General features: G+C 42.3%; 1 protein-coding gene across 1 annotated transcript in view; it reads left to right on the top strand.

Moving 5' to 3' along the window:
• Nucleotides 1-19,918, top strand: part of VPS35L (VPS35 endosomal protein sorting factor like) — a 153,284-nt gene that overhangs the window by 77,304 nt on the left and 56,062 nt on the right. The window contains 7 exon segments of the mRNA XM_017849738.1: nt 320-400; nt 5,184-5,246; nt 7,603-7,688; nt 10,252-10,332; nt 12,772-12,835; nt 15,389-15,487; nt 18,301-18,378. Coding sequence (XP_017705227.1) covers nt 320-400; nt 5,184-5,246; nt 7,603-7,688; nt 10,252-10,332; nt 12,772-12,835; nt 15,389-15,487; nt 18,301-18,378 — 552 coding nt within the window.

A 19,918-nucleotide genomic window follows, 5' to 3' on the forward strand; every position in this document is an offset into this window, starting at 1 on the left:
GCACTTGAGGGAGGGCCTGGGACAGGCAGGCGGAAAGAGGCATGGCCGATTTGACCACCGCTCAGGGAAAGCAGGGACAATGTAAAGCCCCAGAACCTTTGAGAACAGTGTTTAGTCCTGACTAGGTGTGGGGCTGTGGTACTAGACTAGGTGATATGAATGGGAGTTCCTCCCTTCTGTTATTTTCAGCAGACTGTTGAAAACGATTTCCTGGAAGATGTGTGATGTATTATGAGTACGTTAGTTCTTTCTCCCAGGAACATAGTCAGCGATTGCCATACAGTGTCTAATGCATGTTTGGTTCCTTTTCCCTGCTTAGAAACGAGAGGTGAATACCGTTTTGGCGGATGTCATCAAGCACATGACTCCAGATCGTGCATTTGAAGATTCCTACCCCCAGGTAACAGATTTGCATTTCTCATTTCAACATTGTTAGGAATTTTGTTCTGTTGAATTAAATAGGCATTCTGCATGGGTCATGCTATAAAGGCAGATAATCCTGTGTTTAAATTGTAGCTCTGCCATATCCTAGCCATGTGCCTTGTTTTTTGTTGTTGTTTTTTTTTTTTTTTTGAGATGGAGTCTCGCTTTGTCTCCCAGGCTGGAGTGCAGTGGCGCGATCTCAGCTCACTACAAGCTCCGCCTCCTGGGTTCACACCATTCTCCTGCCTCAGCCTCCCGAGTAGCTGGTACTACAGGCACCCACCACTATGCCCAGCTAATTTTTTGTATTTTTAGTAGAGACGGGGTTTCATCGTGTTAGCCAGGATGGTCTCGACCTCCTGACCTCATGATCCGCCCGCCTCGGCCTCCCAAAGTGCTGGGATTACAGGTGTGAGCCACTGCACCTGGCTGCCGTGTGCCCTTTGATTGGTTACTTAACCTTGTTGTGCCCCAGTTTTCTCACCTGTGAAATGAGGATAGTAATAGTGCTACCTGAGTGTTACTGCGAGGATGAAGTGAAGCCCTCACACAGTGGCCTGGCACGTGGTCAATGCTCAACAAGCGTTGTCATCATCATTGTCACCAGTAAGTAAATTGCAAGTATTTTTAGTTAAATCAACTTTTTTTTGAGACAGGGTCTCGCTCAGTTACCCAGGCTGGAGTGCAGTGGTGTGAGGCTGGAGTGCAGTGGTGCGATCACCGCTTAGTATAGCCTCGACTTCCTGGGCTTAAGCATAACTTTCTTATGTGGAAATAAATTTAAACTTACTGGAAAGTTAAAAGAAAGAATTTCTATTATTCTTTACCCAGATTCACTAACTGTTAACATTTCTTTTCTTCTTTTTTTTTTTTTTTTGAGATGCAGTCCTGCTCTGTTGCCCAGACTGGAGTGCAGTGGTGCGATCTTGGCTCATTACAGCCTCTGCCTCCTGGGTTTAAGTGATTCTCCTGCCTCAGCCTCCCGAGTAGCTGGGACTACAGGGGTGCGCCACCACGCCTGGTTAATTTTTTTGTATTTTTAGTAGAGATGGGGTTTCACTGTGTTAGCCAGGATTGTCTCGATATCCTGACTTCGTGATCCACCCTCCTCAGCTTCCCGAAGTGCTGGGATTACAGGCGTGAGCCACCACGTCTGGCCAGCTGTTAATATTTCACCACATATGCTTTATCATTCACGCATGTCCACACATATATACATGTATGTGTGTATGTTTTTTTTCAAAATTATTTGATAATAAGTTGCGTACATTATGTCACATTTTGCTTCTAAAGAGTTCAGTGAGGCCAGGTGTGGTGGTTCATGCCTGTAGTCCCAGCACTTTGGGAGGCCAAGGAGGGCAGATCACTTTAGTCCAGGAGTTCAAGACCAGCTTGGGCCATCTCTACAAAAAATATAAAAATTAGCTGGGCCTGGTGGTGCATGCCTATAGTCCCAGCTACCTGGGATGCTACAGGGGAGGATCACCTGAGCCTTGGACGTCGAAGTTGCAGTGAGCATTCCAGCCTGGGTGAGAGAGAGAGATGGTCTCAAAAAAAACAAAGCCCACTAATGGGGGCATGTGAAAAGGGTATAAGAGCAGCTTGAAGGGGCTCTCACTTGCTCCCAATTTGAGGATCAAATGGAATTAGGACAGTAACGGATTATAGCCCATTGAATAAAATAGGAATCCAAGAGTCCATCCTTATGACGAATAGATAGATAGATGAGCAGATTGAGAAATGTGAAAGAAATGGTAGAATTGGAAAAATCACCATTTTGCAGCCATCACAGTAAAGACAAGAATTGTCTTCCTTTAGGTAAGAATTATCGGTGTATGTTAAACCTGGAGAAAGAAGAGTTTTGCATGCATTGAGGAGGAGAGAGATTTTGATAGTTTAATGAGGAGCAGGATATTTGCATATCTCAAAAGGTCTTCCTACTGACCAAGTATCAATGCAATGGGGAAAATAGTGACTATACAGCAGAGACACTGGATAGTCCAGTTAATGAGAGTTCATCTCACCAATGAGGAGCAAAAGGCCATCATGTGCCTGCAGAGGTAGTACCCTAAGAAACACACAGCATCACCCGTATAGCATTTCAGTTGAGAATGCATAAGCTGAATTTAATCACAAGGGAATGTCATACATGCCCAGACTGAGAAGCATTCTATAATTCTTCAGAAATAACACTGTGGCCAGGCTCCATGGCTCACACCTATAATTCCAGACTTTGGGAGGCCAAGGCAGGAGGATTATTTGAGGCCAGGAGTTTGAGTCCAGTGTGGACAACATAGCAAGACCCTATCTCTACAAAATTTAAAAAATAAAGAAAGAAATTAGCCAGATGTGGTGGTGCATGCCTGTAGTTCCAGCTACTTAGGAGGCAGAGTTGGAAGGATTGTTTGAGTCCAGGAGTTGGAGGCTGCAGTGAGCTATGGTAGCACCATTGCACTCCAACCTCAGTGACAGAGTGAGATCCTGTCTCTGATTGAACTGAACTAAAAATAAAATAAATAAATGAAATAAAATAAATAAAAAACCAAAAACCCCAGAAATACCATTGCCATAAATGACAAGGACAGACGGAAGAACTTGTGAATTAACACAGACTAAAGAGACGTGAAAATGGAATGCAGTGTGCAATCTCAGACTGGATCCTGCGTAGAAGATGGAAAAAAGTAATGTCAGAAAAGACTAATTGAGGCAATCAGCAGATTGGATTAGATTTCAAATTAGATTAGATTTCATTATATCAGTGTTAACTTTCCCGATTTGATAACAGCAAGTGGAAATGTCAGAGAATATGATTTTTCTTAGGAAATAAAAAAGGAAGTGTTAAGGGGTAAGGGCATGATTCATGCAATCTACTCTCATATAGTTCAGGGAAAAAATAGTATGTTTTACATAGAACCAGAAAGCATATTCGGCAAAATATTAAAAATTGATGGATTTGGGTAAAGAATGTGTGGGAGTTCCCAGTACTATTCTTTCAGCTTTTCTGCAAATCTGAAATTATTTCAAAATAAAAAGTTAAAGGCAGGTGAAGTGGCTCACACTTGTAATCCCATCACTTTGGGAAGCCGAGATGGGCAGATTGCTTGAGCCCAGGAGTTCAAGACCAGCCTGGGCAACATGGTGAAACCCTGTCGCTACTAAAAAAATACAAAAATTAGCTGGTGGTGGCAAGCACCAGTGGTCCCAGCTACTCTGGAGGCTGAGGCAGGAGGATTGCTTGAGCCCAGGAGGTCAGGACTGCAGTGAGCTGAGATCATGCCATACTGCACTCCAGCCTGGGCAACAGAGAAAGACCCTGTCTCAAAAAATAATAATAATAAAACAAAAAGGTTTTAAAAAGTGGATGGACTGTGTGTTTACAAATTCTATCATTAGATGGATGGATAAGTGAGGAGATAAAGTAAATTAAAATACTAGCTTCTGTAGAGTCTTAAGTGGTAAATAAATGGGTGTTTGTATAATTCTTTCAATATTCTTTATTTTGAGCATTTTACAATGAAATATTCAATATTCTTTATTTTGAGCATTTTACAATGAAATATTCAGGGAAAAAACTCCTATCTTTTAAAATCACAGTTTTTATGTGTAGCTGTGCTTAAGTGTTAACAAAAAATTTCTTGTTCTAAAGGGATTAGGTGCTTTGTGCTTCAGAAACTATTTCAACCAGACAGCATTGCAGTGTCTTACAATGGTATGCCTTGGAGCACTGTTTATGATGAAGTTTTGAAGTCCTTTATTAGTTTTTTGCTTGACTGACCTAGTAAGCTGCCTAATTATGGAATGGGCACATAACGTTCTTCATGTTCTGTTTTTTAGAACGTGAGAGATTTTCTTTGGAAATTATTGAAACAGCAGTTTTTTTTAGTGTAAACAAATTGTCAGTACATTTTCTTGATAGCACCCAGAGGTAGGGAGTTCTATTTTATTTAGAAACAGCATCTCCCTGGCTCTCCTGGACCAAGACCCTGTCAACCTTTCAGTCTGGACTGTGCATCGCAGAGTGAGGGGCGGTAACCATCAGTATCTGGGCCTTTTTGAGGCAGACCTCACAGACTGTGCCACTGTCCTTGAGTAATACCTTGGCCTTTAAATCTACCAGCGAACTCTGTCCAAATCCTCTCCAGTGAATAATCAAGAAACACAGGGCCACACGATGATGTAGAATAGGAATTGGCTAACTACAGCCCGTAGGCTATATGTAACCTGCCACTTGTTTTTGTGAATAAAGTTTTATTGGCACAAATTCATTTAATGCACATTCATTTAATGTTGGCAATGGCTGCTCTTGCACTACAGTAGTGTTGAGTAGTTGTGGTGGAATGTAGGACATTTATAGAAAAAGTTTGCCCACTATTCAAGGAATAACAATAGCTGACATTAATGGAGAACTTTCTAAGGGCGGGCACTGCAACCAGGGCTTTCCATGAACCATTCCATTGAGTCCTTACTGCTTTGATCTCCAATTTACGGATGAGGAAGCTGAGACTGAGACTCAGTTACTTCCCCAGGACTAGAAAGTAGGATGTACAGAGTCATTGAGCAAACTCAGACTGAGACAGAGCCTACCCTAAGCCCAGTTTACCATTTGTCGAACAATCCAGGCTTACCTTATTGTAGTTATAATTGCAAATTATGAAAAGTGATTGCCTTTAAAAAAAAAAATTCAGGTTTTCATGAGAATGTGAACTAGAAAGAAATTTTAAACATTAAGTTTTAAAATAAGATTTTTGTTTGTTTTACAGCTTCAGTTAATAATTAAGAAAGTTATTGCCTACTTTCATGACTTCTCAGTTCTTTTCTCAGTGGTAAGTAGCATTTCTTGATTATTTTTGAAAATTTGTACCTGGCTCAGAGGTTCTCATTGTCTCAGTAATGTTTTCATGATGCCCCAGGCCAAAAGAAATATTCCGCAGTTCCTTGTAGTTAGGTCTGATCAACTTAAGTATTTATGTCCTAACAGCTTAAGCAGTATTTGAAAAAATAATGCACAAAAACTGAAAGAAAAATATTATTTCTGTTTCATTCCTTACTTACGGGATATGTGCTCTGTTGGGCATTACACAACTTCTCAAACCTTCGAAACACTCTGGACAACCTTCTCTTACTTTGCTCTTCCACAGTGATTTTCACAGAGCACTTGCTTTTTAATCACATAGCCTAATGTTAAAACTGTGAAACACATTGAGCTAGTAGTTGTTTCAGTGTCTGACAGTTGAGATTCACCATGTTTCCCTCAAAAATTTAAAATATCCTGCGATGTCTGTTCAAGTTTGCTCAGTGCCCTGGGCAAGTAGGAATCTAGGTTATTCTCTATATAGTAACATTCTGTGTCTCTCCCTTCACTTCCCTCTTCCAGGATCCATTTATGTATGCTCACGGGATTGTAAGAGTTTTTATTTTAATCATAGCAGCTAATATTTATTGGACATATACCACCCTCCAAGGACTGTTCTGGAAATATACAAGTATTGCCTCACATCAGTTTCATACCACCGCAGGAAAGTAGGAGTTATCACTACAGTACTGCTTTCTTATCAAGGGGGAATATGTTCCAAGACCGCCCAGGAGTTGCCCGAAATCGCAGATCATGCTGAATCCTGTGTATACTATGTTTTATCCTATAAATACATACCTACAATAAAGTTTCATTTATAAATTAGGCATACTAAGAGATTGACAACAATAGCTAAAGTAGAACAATTATAACGATATGCCAGCATCGCTACTCTTGTACTTTGGGAGCATTATTAAGTAAAATAAGTGTTCTTTGAACACAAAAATGCTGTGATACCATGACAGTCAATCCAATGACCAAGTCAGCTACTAAGTGACTAACAAGCGGGTAGCGTCTACGATGTGGAGACACTAGACAAAGGGATGACTCACAGCCTGGGTGGGACAGAACAGTATAGTGTGAGATTTCATTACACTACTCTGAGCAATGCTCAATTTCAAATGAAAGAGGCTGGGCATGGTGGCTCACACCTGGAATCCCAGCGCTTTCAGAGGCCGAGGCAGGCAGATCACCTGAGATCAGGAGTTCCAGACCAGCCCGGCCAACATGGCGAAACCCTGTCTCTACTAAAACTGCAAAAAATTAGCCAGGTGTGGTGATGCATGCCTGTAGTCCCAGCTACTGGGGAGGCTGAGGTTGCAGTGAACCGAGATTGCACCAGTGCACTCGAGCCTAGGCAACAGAGCGAGACTCTGTCTCAAAGAAATAAAATACTATAAAAATAAAAGTGAATGAATTATTTCTAGAATTTTCTATTTAATATTTTCAGATGGCCATTAACCGAGGGTAACCGAAACTCTGGAAAGCAAAACCGCAGATAAGGGAGCAACTACCATATTCCCACTTTACAAATGAGAAAACTGATGCAGGAAGAAGTAGAGCAACTTGTTTACAATCACAAAGTCACCAAGGTTAGGATTCAGAGCCAGGCAGTCCAATTTCGAGGCCATCTCTGAACAGCTGTATTCTGACTCTTCTTCCATTGCTCATCAATATAATCGTAAAAAGACTGAAGTCTGCCTAGCCCGGAAAAGCTTATGGTCATCAAAGGTTGCTGGGATGGCTCACCAAAATGTTAACTGGTCCCAGCACCAATCCCTGGAATGCATATAAGTTGTTTTAATAGTAACAGCTTTTTATTTTGTTTGTTTGTTTGTTTGCTTGTTTATTTATTTTTGAGAAAGAGTCTTGCTCTGTTGCCCAGGCTGGAGTGCAGCAGAGCGGTCTCGGCTCACTGCAACCTCCGCCTTCCTGAGTTTAAGCAATTTGCCTGCCTCAGCCTTCCAAGTAGCAGGGACTACAGACATGCACCACTACGTCTGGCTAATTTTTGTATTTTTAGTAGAGACAGGGTTTTGCCATGTTGGCCAGGCTGGTGTTGAACTCCTGGCCTCAAGGGATCCACCCACCTCGGCCTCCCAAAGAGTTGGGATTACAGACATAAGCCACTGTGCCTGGCTCAGTAACAGCTTTTTACAAGCCCAGTCAGGTCCTCTCCCTGATTTCAGAGGAGTCCTCATCTGACCTGACTCAGAAAGATGAACCTCTATTCTGCTTTTTTGACCTCCACAGAGAAAGAGACCCACAGATTCTTTCCTTCCAGTAACTTGTGTCATTTGCATATAGAGTGCTTGCTTTATTTATAGGAAAAATTTCTGCCGTTTCTGGACATGTTCCAAAAAGAGAGTGTGCGGGTGGAGGTTTGCAAATGCATCATGGACGCCTTTATCAAGTGAGTGCCACAGCGTGCAGCGGAAGCCTTGATTCCCAGTGCCCTTGTGAAACCTGTTGCTAAAAAATCAGTTCTTGCACTTTGAGGCTGAGTGATGTGTACGTATTTCATACAAAAAACTACACTGGAAGGAAAGCCACATTAAAAGCAGCAGTCATGATAAAAGTTCGTAATTCGTGTTTAAGGAGACAGACTAGCGTTATCATGAGCCCTGCTAGCAGCTCCATTTTACTTTGATATGTTTTTAGAAGGAGGAGTCTTTTGATAAATTCCCTGAAGGGTCACATTTTTAAGGATACAAATCAGGGCGTACATACTTATGAAGAAGTCACCGGTACTAGAAAGGTTTTCATCTTCAGTGTTTAGTTATGTAGCTGACTAATTTGTGATCAGTTTTCAAATTTAGCTCTTTAACAAAAAAGAAAAAAAATCAAATTTAGTTCTTTTCATTTTTTTGATTAAATCTGTGTTTCCCAAAACTGCCTGACTGCTCGTGGTACATGAAATAATTTTAAGGTGGTACATGGAAAAAAGGTGTTTTGTTTTGTTTTGTTTTGAGACAAGGTCTCACTCTGTCATGCAGGCTGGAGTGCAGTGGCACAATTATGGTTCACTGCAGCCTCGACCTTCTCATGCTCAGGTGATCCTCCTGCCTCAGCCTTCCAGGTATGTGGGGCTACAGGTGTGTGCCACTACAACCCAGCTGATTTTTGTATTGTTTGTAGAGACAGGGTCTCTCTATGTTGCCCAAGTTGGTTTTCATCTCCTGGGCTCAAGCCATCCACCCACCTTAGCCTCCCAAAGTGCTGGGATTATAGGTGTGAGCCACCTTGCCTAGCTAGGGTTTTATTTTTATTTTATTATTATTATTATTATTGTTTTTTTTTTGAGACGGAGTCTCGCTGTGTCGCCCAGGCTGGAGTGCAGTGGCGCAATCTCAGCTCACTGCAAGCTCCGCCTCCGGGTTCTCGCCATTCTCCTGCCTCAGCCTCGCGAGGAGCTGGGACCATAGGTGCTAATTTTTTTGTATTTTAGTAGAGACGGGGTTTCACCGTGTTAGCCAGGATGGTCTTAATTTGCTGACCTCGTGATCCGCCCACCTCGGCCTCCCAAAGAGCTGGGATTACAGGCGTGAGCCACTGCGCCCGGCCTATTTTATTATTTTTTAAATTTATTATTTTTTAAATTTATTACAGGGTCCTACTCTGTCACCCAAGCTGGAGTGTAGTGGCATGATCTTGGCTGACTGCAATCTTCACCTCCTGGGTTCAAGCGATTCTCCTGCCTCAGCCTCCCAAGTAGCTGGGATTACAGGCACCCACCTCCATGCCTGGCTAATTTTTTTGTATTTTTAGTAGAGACAGGGTTTCGCCATGGTGGCCAGGCTAGTCTCGAACTCCCGACCTCAGGTGATCTGCCCACCTCGGCCTCCCAAAGTGCTGGGATGATAGGCATGAGCCAGCGCACCTGGCCTGTTTTTATTTTTAAAGTTATATATTTATTTTAAATGTATTAGGCAGTATATAGTTTAATGTGATTTCATGTACAATATATTATTTTTTAGGACAAGGTTAAGTTTAAAAAGGCTACAGTTACTTTAAATATTAAGTATATATAGATATGGTTCAGTTTGGAAAATTGAGTTTGATAGTGCTCAAATGTTTTAAGCTTTTCTTGTCATCTTTCTAAAAGATTAATTCCTTCCTAAGGATTGATATTAATTCCTAATTAATTTGCTTGGAATAAATATACCTAATTTACTTACCTAAATATTTGTTATAAGTTTGCCCTTTTATATTTTTGAAAAACCAAATGAATAATTTTGCCTGGCAAAATTTGCCCATTAAAAACAGTGACAGACAGGTGGTGGGAAGCTTCAGAAGGTATGAGAAGCATGGTGAAAAAAAACCAAAAAACAAAGAAAACAGGTTTGCCCTTAGCCCACCTGGTTTAGGAAAGGGAAGAGTTTTTCTGTGATTTTGCACTTAGGAGAAGTTATCGTGTGTAGAAGAGCAAACTTGTTATTTAAAGAATTCTGGGCCAAATGTGGTGGCTCATGCCTGTAATTCTAACACTTTGGGAGGCTGAGGCAGGTGGATCACTTGAGGCCAGGAGTTCAAGAGCAGTCTGGCCAACATGGTGAACCCCTGTGTCTACCAAAAATACAAAAAAATTAGCCGGGTGTGGTGGCGCATGCCTGTAGTCCCAGCTACTTGGGAGACAGGCAGGAGGATCACTTGAACCCAGGAGGCAGAGGCTGCAGTGAGCTGAGGTCACACCACTGGGTGTGGGTGTGACACACCCAGTGTGCCTGGATGACAGAGTGAGACTCCATCTCAAAAATTAAAAAAAGAATTCTGAGACAACGAGAACATGGCTTATTACTGGTAAACTGGGCTGGGTGAAATGCCAGCTGGATAATTTGCTGCTTTTCAAGTGTGTACAGTGGATGAAAACTGAATCCACTCTTACAGTGCTGTACAGTGGACAGAACTTTGTGTACAGTGGACAAAAGTGTGTACAGTGGACAAAACTTTGACTTTTATCTTTAAATGTCTCCTAGGCATCAACAAGAGCCCACGAAGGACCCGGTCATTTTGAATGCCCTTTTGCATGTTTGCAAGACCATGCATGACTCCGTGAAGTAAGCCATGCTTGCAGCTGAAATATAACATGGATTGGGTCTTAATGCCACCTAATAGAACATTAGGGAATGATTCTTTAAGCTGCCACTGTGAATAATATTACTTTATTGGGGGTATTAAGATTCTTGCTAACGAAGACATTCCAGTCCAGGAGAGGAAGGAGGCTGAGGGTAACCTTCTTGAGAAAGCGACGTGGCAGCTGTTGTTAGAAAGGAATTTATGTTGCGGGTAAAAAGCTGGTTTCATTCAAGTGAACTCAAACTCCATGTCTCTTGGAGATTTCTGAGAGCAGCAGATAATATAATAATGAGCTCACTCATCCAGTAACATAGCCTTTTTATTTCATCTCTTTATTAGCCAATTATTTGAAATTCAAATGAAACTGCTTACATTTCTTACATGAAGGACTTTATTTCCTCGGTATACTTGGGCTGAGGCCTATCCACAGGCGTTACCTTTCAGTCAAAGGCTGAATAGTCACTGCTTTGCTTTCTGGTTTTGTTTGTTTATTTTAAAATATGTTTTCATTTGACTGTGCTTAGGGCAATTCCTGCTTATTTGTGGCTGAAATTTTAGTCCCCAAAGAATTTTTAAACACAGCAGCTTGATTTACTGGAAAATGTTACAAGAATGGAGAAAATTGTTTTGGAACTTAACCATCAACAAGACGAATTGTATTTCTTCTTTGTTTTCTCTGCGTTTTAGAATCTTCTATGATTTTTTTGTGCTTTCAAATTCATGGGTAGTTACGAAAATCAAAGTGTTGAGGCATTTCATAAAAATGGAACCGGTAGACTTTAGGTGGACAAAATAGAAATAAAGACACAAAAGCATCTAGAAAGGCACTTAGATTGGTGAGATATCAGGTTTTGGCTTAAGTAAAATAGAAGGTTGATTTCTCTCCTGTTAAAATTGTGCATAGTAGACAGACCAGAAGGTAGGGGTAGGGCAGCTCTTCGTTCAAACATCATCCAGGGACTCAGGTTATTTCTGTCTTATTGTTCTCCCAATCTATCTGGGCTGTTGTCCTTGTCTCCTTCCTGGAAGCTGATGTACCTAACCATGTCCACGTTCTGGCCTGTGGGCACTGGGGAGCAGCAGCTTTCTTTTAGGGACAAAGCTGGGAAGGCTCACACATCACTTGTGTTCACATCCCATTGTTCAGAACTGTCCCATAGCCACCCCTAACTGGGAAGGAGGCTAGGGAATGTTGTTCTAAGAACTAAGTGGGGCTGGGTGTGGTGTCTTATACCTGTAATCCCAGCACTTTAAGAGACCAAGATGAGTGGATCACCTGAGGTCAGGAGTTTGAGATCAGCCTGGCCAACATGGTGAAACCCCATCTCTACTAAATAATAATAATAATACAAAAAATTAGCCAGGCTTAGTGGCACATGCCTGTAATCCCAGCTACTTGGGAGGCTGAGGCAGGAGAATCGCTTGAACCTGGGAGGCACAGGTTGCCATGATCCAAGATCACGCCATTGCACTCTAGCCTGAGCAACAAGAGCGAAACTCCATCTCAAAACAAATACAAAAAAAGAACAAAGTGGACATTTGTATTGAAGGACAGTGGGCAATCTTTGCCAAAACGTTTTCTCCGAGAACAAACCGAGAAGCAAAAACCCTGACTCCTGTTTTCTCTGGGCTCTTAAAGTTTTTTTTAAATAAATTTGGGGAACTATTGGTAGGCCTTCACAAGTATAATCAAAACTGTAATGATTTGACTTTTTCTTTCTTATATTTGTGTTAAATTTTCTATTAAATAGAAGCAACTGAGACCTGAGATTTACTTTACAATATATCAAAAAAATAAGACGGATTGATGGATGGAGAGGGGAATGGATAATTATGTGTAAAACAAAACGGTGATGGCAGGATTTCGATGGTGGGTGGTATGTGTGTTTACTGGAAAATTCTTTCAACTTTGCTGTACATTGGAAATATTTCTGTTTCCTTTTTGGGGAGAATGGGGTCTCGTCATGTTGCCCAGGCTAGTCTCCAACTCTCCAACTCCTAGGCTCAAACGAACCTGCTACCTCTGCCTTCCTAAGTGCTGGGATTACAGGTGTGAACCAGCACACCCTGCTGGAAATTCAAAATAAATTCCATTTATTTTTTAAATAAAATGTTCAGTGAAATTTCCCTGAAGTACAGAATTTGACATTAGACCTTGCTGCCCAAGTTCCAAAGAAGTGAAAGTTACCTTTTCTTTTCTTGTTAATAAATATATCTTGAGAACAGCATCTTTGAGGGAGATGAGAAACATATTTAAATTATGTTAATTGTGATTATGTATTTTATCAAAGGAAAATAAACAGGGAGTTTTTTATATCTAGAAAATGCAAAATGTTCTTACCCGTTAAATTACTTACCCCTTGTGTATTTTTTTCTTTAGAAACTTTCATCTGTTAATTATGTACAATTATTGATTTTAGTGCACTCACTCTTGAGGATGAAAAAAGAATGCTGTCATATTTGATTAATGGATTTATAAAAATGGTAAGTCTTAGGGAAAAAGTTTCAGTGCACTTGGAAGTGTGATGTAATTGTTTATCCTTATTCTGGCAAAAGCAGTTAACATTATGTTCTCTGGTGCTTTTCATTCTTAGTGAGATAAGATGAAATTAGAAAACATCTTACATTAGCCAGGACTCCCCTGGGGGCAAAGAGAGCCAAGACAAACTGGCTTAAGAGGAAAAAGGTGGGGGGACGTGGTGGGTGATGGGAGGAGGGATTTCTTGGCTCATGGGACAAAAAGTCCAGGGGGCTGGAACTCTCCAAAGCAGCAGCCGGGCTCAGGGTCTCCCGGATGTCGTCAGGACCTGCCTTCCCTGTCCGTCTTTAGCCCCGGACTCTGCCCCGTTGGCTCAGCTGGGCTTGCTGCACCACAGCTCCAGGTTTCCATTCCCCCGGCTCTGCAGCCCAGCAGGCGGGGCTCTGATGAAGTCCTGGGATTGAGTCTCTTTGGATTAACATGGGTCGTGGCCCCAAGCACACCTGGGTGACCTGAGTCAGGAGGGCCGAGAGTGGAAAGAAGGTGTGTCCTGAAGCAGCTGATGCAAATCATCCGATGGTGATGGAAACTGCCGGGCAGGCAAAACGCCAGATAGCCACTCCCCATCTGTTTTACTTATCTGCTGCTGAGTAACAGCTTATCCCAAAACTTAGTGGTTTTAAATAACAGGGCTTTTTTTGTTTTGTTTTGTTTTTTTGTGCCGGGGGGAGTGGGTTCGAGACAAGGGTCTTGGTATGTTGCCCAGGCTGGTTTCCAACTCCTGGCTTCAAACAATCCTCCAGCCTCAGCCTCCCAAAGTGCTGGGATTACAGGCCTGAGCCATTGCACCCAGCATGAGTTTTTTATTTTTTCTTAAACTGTGGATCAGCTCGGTAACCAGGCTGCTGCAGGCAGTGTGGTGTGGCACTGGTGTGGCACGATTCGGCTGGAGGATCCACAGTGGCCGTGTTCCTTTCTCCAGGACTTTGGTGCTGGATATGGGCTGCGGCCATCTTGGTTTTCTTCCATGTCCTCTCTTTCTCTCCACTGTTCTCAGTCAGTGGTTTCAATTGAGCTTTCTTACTTGGTGTTGCCTTCTATGAAGGCACAGACAGAAGCAGCAAGGCATTTTAAGGCCAAGTCTTAGAAATCACACAGTGAGGCCGGGTGCGGTGGCTCATGCCTGTAATCCCTGCACTTTGGGAGGCTGAGGCAGGTGGATCACCTGTGGTCAGGAGGTCAAGACCAGCCTGACCAACATGGTGAAACCCTGTCTCTGATAAAAATACAAAATTAGCCGGGTGTGGTGGTGCATGCCTGTAAGCCCAGCTACTCGGGAGACTGAGGCAGGAGAATCGCTTGAACCCGGGAGGCAGAGGTTGTGGTGAGCCAAGACCGTGCCACTGCACACTCCAGCCTGGGCAACAAGAGCAAAATTCCATCTCGGAAAGAAAAGAAAAAAAAAAAAAAGAAATCACACAGTAAACCCTGGCCACATTCTACTGCAATCTGTGGGTCAAAGCAAGTCACAGGGCCAGTCTGGAGGGGAAGAGCCTCTGCCTTTTGATGCGGGTAGTCCAAGGAGACATTGCAGAAAGGCAAGCAGAGTGGGAGGGAGTCCTGCAGCCTCCTTGGGGAACATCCCACCATTATACTCTCCCAGCCTGAGCAGTCTTCGCCTTCATTCTGGGTGCCAAAACACCAACTGTTGCCAATATCTTCTATTTTAATAGAAAAGTCAGGACCAAAGCTGACAGAGACGAAAATGACGAGATCACTTTGAAAATAACCTTGAAATTCTGACTTGTTAAATAATGCGGGTTGATTAGTCCACCTGACTCTGTGGGTGAAATACGAATTTTGATGAAAATTCAGGATTAGCCTTTCAGTTCCTGTGTTAGAAAACCAACCTATGGATTTTCCCAGGTCACTCTCCGTTGTCCTTGCTTTTTGTACTCATCATGTGGTGTTTTATCTTTTTACGGCATTGTCTGAAAGGTGCCGAGTTATTATGGAAAAGAATATAAGGAAATCAGATATGAAACATGATAGCTGTAATGGAAATGACGATAGTAAACCTCATCTGGACAAAAATCATTGATGAACAGTAAAGTTTTTCTTACTAACCAGCTGTTCATAAATTTGAAGAAATAGGAGACGAGGTGATGGTTTAATGGTGGAGAAACTTCCATCTATGGCTTCTGTAGCCACCAGTGAGCTGCCGAGGTTGGCTCCCCATCAGGAAGCAGAAAGGTGTGACCGTTACGATGGTAAACCTTCTGACAAATGGCCCCCAATAACCCCATTCATGTTCTGTGACAAGGCCACAGCTGACAAACAATATCCCATTATTCCCTTTCCAGTGGTTTCCTTCGGAGCCTGGAAAATTCTATTTACACTCTGAGCTTCTGCTTTATACTCTCTGACTTCTTATGTTCTAGTCCAGTGCCCATGTCATAAAGATGAGGTGGCAATAATAATATTTCAGTCATACCATGTGCTTGTGTTCCCTCTAAAAATACCACTGTCCCCTTCAGCATCTTTCTCCTTGATTCTAGGTTTCCTTTGGCCGTGATTTTGAACAGCAGCTGAGTTTTTATGTTGAGTCCAGGTCAATGTTTTGCAATCTGGAGCCTGTTCTTGTGCAGCTGATTCACGTAAGTATTTTCATTCGTTACTTTCTTCTCTCAATACATGTTTATTGATCATCTACATCCCAATCATTTATTTTTATTTTATTTTATTAGAGACAGGGTCTCACTCTGTCACCCAGGCTAGAGTGCAGTGGCGCAATCATAGCTCACTGTAGCCTTGAACTCCTGGGCTCAAGCAATCCTCCTGTCTCGGCCTCCTGAGTAGCTAGGACTACCAGCTCAAGCCTCCATGCCCAGCTATTTTAAATATTGTTTTTTTTTGTTTTTTGTTTTTCTGTTTTTTGAGAGATGAGGTCTCACTGTGTTGCCCAGGCTAGTCTCAAAATTCCTCACATCCAGCAATCCTCCTGCCTTGGCCTCCCAAAATGCTGGGATTATAGGCGTGAATCACTGTACCCAGCCTTAATCTGGGATTCTTCTGGTCCTGTTTTGTTACTGTTCTCTATGGTATGAAAGGTGCTTTCTCAAAGGTTAATAAACTTACAACTTTGGTTTTATTGATCTGTTTTTCTGTGAGATTTGCATTTTCTCATTTCTGCATGCCAGCGACAGAGTTAAGTGATTTACAGAAATCTAACCAGAAGGAGCCCCTTCTTACCTAACAAGAGGTTCCCAACTTTCTTGGATCATGGCATCTCTCAGTAACTTTTTATGGTGCTCTCAGACCAAAAGAATTAATAACGGACCTGTTTATTTATTTATTTATTTTTATTTATTTATTTTTTTTTGAGACGGAGTCTCGCTCTGTCGCCCAGGCTGGAGTACAGTGGCCGGATCTCAGCTCACTGCAAGCTCCGCCTCCCGGGTTTACGCCATTCTCCTGCCTCAGCCTCCCGAGTAGCTGGGACTACAGGCGCCCGCCACCTCGCCCGGCTAGTTTTTTGTATTTTTTTTTGAAGTAGAGACGGGGTTTCACCATGTTAGCCAGGATGGTCTTGATCTCCTGACCTCGTGATCCGCCCTTCTCGGCCTCCCAAAGTGCTGGGATTACAGGCTTGAGCCACCGCGCCCGGCCAATAACGGACCTGTTTATTAAGAAATTAGGTTCAGGCTGGATGTGATGACTCACACCTGTAATCCTAGCACTTTGAGAGTCTGAGGCTGGCAGATCATTGAGACCAGCCTGGCCAATATGGTGAAACCCTGTCTCTACTAAAATACCGAAATTAGCCAGGCATGGTGGCTGGCACCTGTTGTCCCAGCTACTTGGGAGGCTGAGGCAGAAGAATCACTTGAATCTGGGAGGTGGAGGTTGCAGTGAGCAGAGATCGTGATACTGCACTCTACACTCTAGCCTAGGCAACAAAGGGAGACTTCATCTCAAAAAAAAAAAAAAAGAAGTTAGGTTCAGACAACTTGAGTATTTATGCTCTTACAACTTGATAGCCATTTGAAGAAAATATATCTATAAATTGAAAGAAAAATAATACCTTTTTTCCTTTTCTTTTTGAGATGGAGTTTTTGCTCTGTTGCCCAGGCTAGAGTGCAGTGGCACAATTTTGGCTCATTACAACCTCCACATCCTGGGTTCAAGTGATTCTCTTGCCTCAGCCTCCCGAGTAGCTGTAATTACAGGTGCCCGCCACCATGCCTGGCTAATTTTTTGTATTTTTTAGTAGAGATGACATTTCACCATCTTGACCAGGCTGGTCTTGAACTCCTGACCTAAGGTGATCTACCTGTTTTGGCGTCCCAAAGTGCTAGGATTAGGACATGAACCACCAAGCCTGGCCTATTTTTTTCTTAGCCATAATTAGTAATGATGGGTGTGTACTTATGAGGCATATCACAGCTTCATAAAGTTTGGAATTAGATTGGTGATGCTATTCTTATTTCTTGTTTTACATTCACTTTTTTTACATTTATTTTTGCATAGCTCTTAAACTTGCTTTTGATCACAGTAGCCACAAAAAACAAGTTTTACAAATATATGATGTGGCTATAAGGGATATAAAGCAATCTATCATCAAATCAGCCTTGCACCAGTGCTTTGCAAAGTGGCAACAAACAAATATTGCTGTGTTATCCTAAAAAACTGTGACACGCCTGTGAATTTGCTGCCTTTGCTACAGCACCCCAGGGTGCCATCGTGCACAGTTTGGGAAACGCAGGTCCACACCTTTTATATCTGTGGAAGGGTTCCCTAAAGCTCTTTCATTATTTCATGTCTATTCAAGGAGAATAACTTTCATATGTATTTATTTGTTGGTTAGCAAGTTATTTAGCACAACTAAACTTAAGACCTAAATCTAGAAACTTTATCTGGAAAACAGGGGAGGTGATAGTATCCACCCTGGGATTATGAAGCTTAAGTGAACCAATGAATGTATAGCTCTTAAATAGTGCTTGGAACACTTATTAGTGATGATGTGGCTACTATCGTTATTGTTCTTATTGTTGGTATTGTATAGCTGAATGGTGTGGTCTGATTGTCTAAATGGTATGCTTTGGAGGTGTCTCTTAAGATCTCTACATGCTTAAACTTTGGTGTGGTAGGATATCTGGAAATGGAGTAAGTGAGTCCCAGGTATTCATTAAGCCAGAAAATGGTCACTGATAATGCTGATCAAAAGGCATGACTCACGTAGCAAACACTGCCTTTTGTTCTACCCTCTTGGAGATGTTTGCTCAAGCCATGATTGGATCAGGCCTGATTGGATCCCTTTGGCGTTTCAGGGTTTAGTGCTAACCAGTCTTGGTCCTAGAAAGCTTGTTCTCATTGACCTGTATGTAGTTAATGTTCAAATTTCTGTGGAAGACATTCATCCCAATCAGCCATCACTTCATTACCATTTCTGTTTTATTAACAAATTCAGAGTGTGAACCGGTTGGCAATGGAGACAAGAAAACTAATGAAAGGAAATCATTCCAGAAAGACGGCTGCATTTGTCCGGGTACGTTCTCAAGATAAGGACTGTCGGACTTCGAACTCCACTGGGCTGTTTAGCTTGCGGGTTACTAAATTACTCTTCCCAGGGAAAGATGAGTGTGTCATGATAAGAATGGTTTAGTATTGATTTTCACATTAATTTTCCCTGTATCTGTGGAATGATCCATTTTCTAATGTTTTCAAGAGAAATGGTTAAATGAGTCTGAATTTTAATATGTGTTGTGGGGAAGGTGAATGAGCGATGGATCTGCATTTTTTTTTTTTTTTTTTTTGAGACGGAGTCTCGCTCTGTCGCCCAGGCTGGAGTGCAGTGGCCGGATCTCAGCTCACTGCAAGCTCCGCCTCCCAGGTTTTCGCCATTCTCCTGCCTCAGCCTCCCATGTAGCTGGGACTACAGGCGCCCGCCACCTTGCCCAGCTAGTTTTTTGTATTTTTTAGTAGAAGGGGGGTTTCACCGTGTTAGCCAGGATTGTCTCGATCTCCTGACCTCGTGATCCGCCCGTTTTGACCTCCCAGAGTGCTGGGATTACAGGCTTGAGCCACCGCGCCCAGCCGGATCTGCATTTTTATTGCCAGCTGGATTAGCTTTCATTTTCTCATATACTAATATAACACATATTTTATAACATTATAAAATATAAAATAGTTTCTAATATAAAACTATGTATAATAATATTGTTCTTATAACTGAAAGACCTTTTTTCCTCTAGATAAAAATGATGCCCAACTTTGTTTTTGTTTTTTTTTTGAGACGTAATCTTGCTCTGTCGCCCAGGATGGAGTGCAGTGGTGCGATCTCAGCTCACTGCAACCTCCGCCTCCCAAGTTCAAGCGATTCTCCTACCTCAGCCTCCTGAGTAGCTGGGATTACAGGCGCACGCCACCATCCCCGGCTAATATTTTTGTATTTTTAGTAGAGATGGTGGTTTCACCATGCTGGCCAGCCTGGTTTCAAACTCCTGTCCTCAAGTTATCTGCCCGCCTCGGCCTCCCAAAGTGCTGGGATTACAGGCGTGAGCCACCACACCCGGCCTGATGTTAAACTTTGAAAAATCATTTTCAGCTTCTTGAAGCTGAAAATTTTATCAGATGTGATGCTTCTCAAAATTTATTTATCTATTCATTCATGTATTTATTTTTGGAGACAGGGTCTTACACTGTCACCCAGGCAGGAGTGCAGTGGTACCATCATAGCTCACTGTAACCACCATGCCTGGATAATTTTTTTGTTTTTTGTAGAGTTGGGGAGTCTCACTGGGTTGCCCAGGCTGGTCTTAAACTCCTGGCCTCAAGTGATCCTCCTGCCTCAGCCTCCCAAAGTGTTGGGATGACAGGTGTGAGCCACTGCACCCAGCCCTGCTCAAAATTTTAAGAAAGAAATTTGTGTCTGTGTTTTTTCATGAAAAAATGCTCGTCGTCAGAGAAATGCAAATCAAAACCACAATGAGATACCATCTCACACCAGTTAGAATGGCAATCATTAAAAAGTCAGGAAACAACAGGTGCTGGAGAGGATGTGGAGAAATAGGAACACTTTTATTNTT

This window comes from Rhinopithecus bieti, unplaced genomic scaffold (genome assembly GCF_001698545.2).
Source record: "Rhinopithecus bieti isolate Rb0 unplaced genomic scaffold, ASM169854v2 scaffold_1918, whole genome shotgun sequence".
Taxonomy (NCBI): domain Eukaryota; kingdom Metazoa; phylum Chordata; class Mammalia; order Primates; family Cercopithecidae; genus Rhinopithecus; species Rhinopithecus bieti.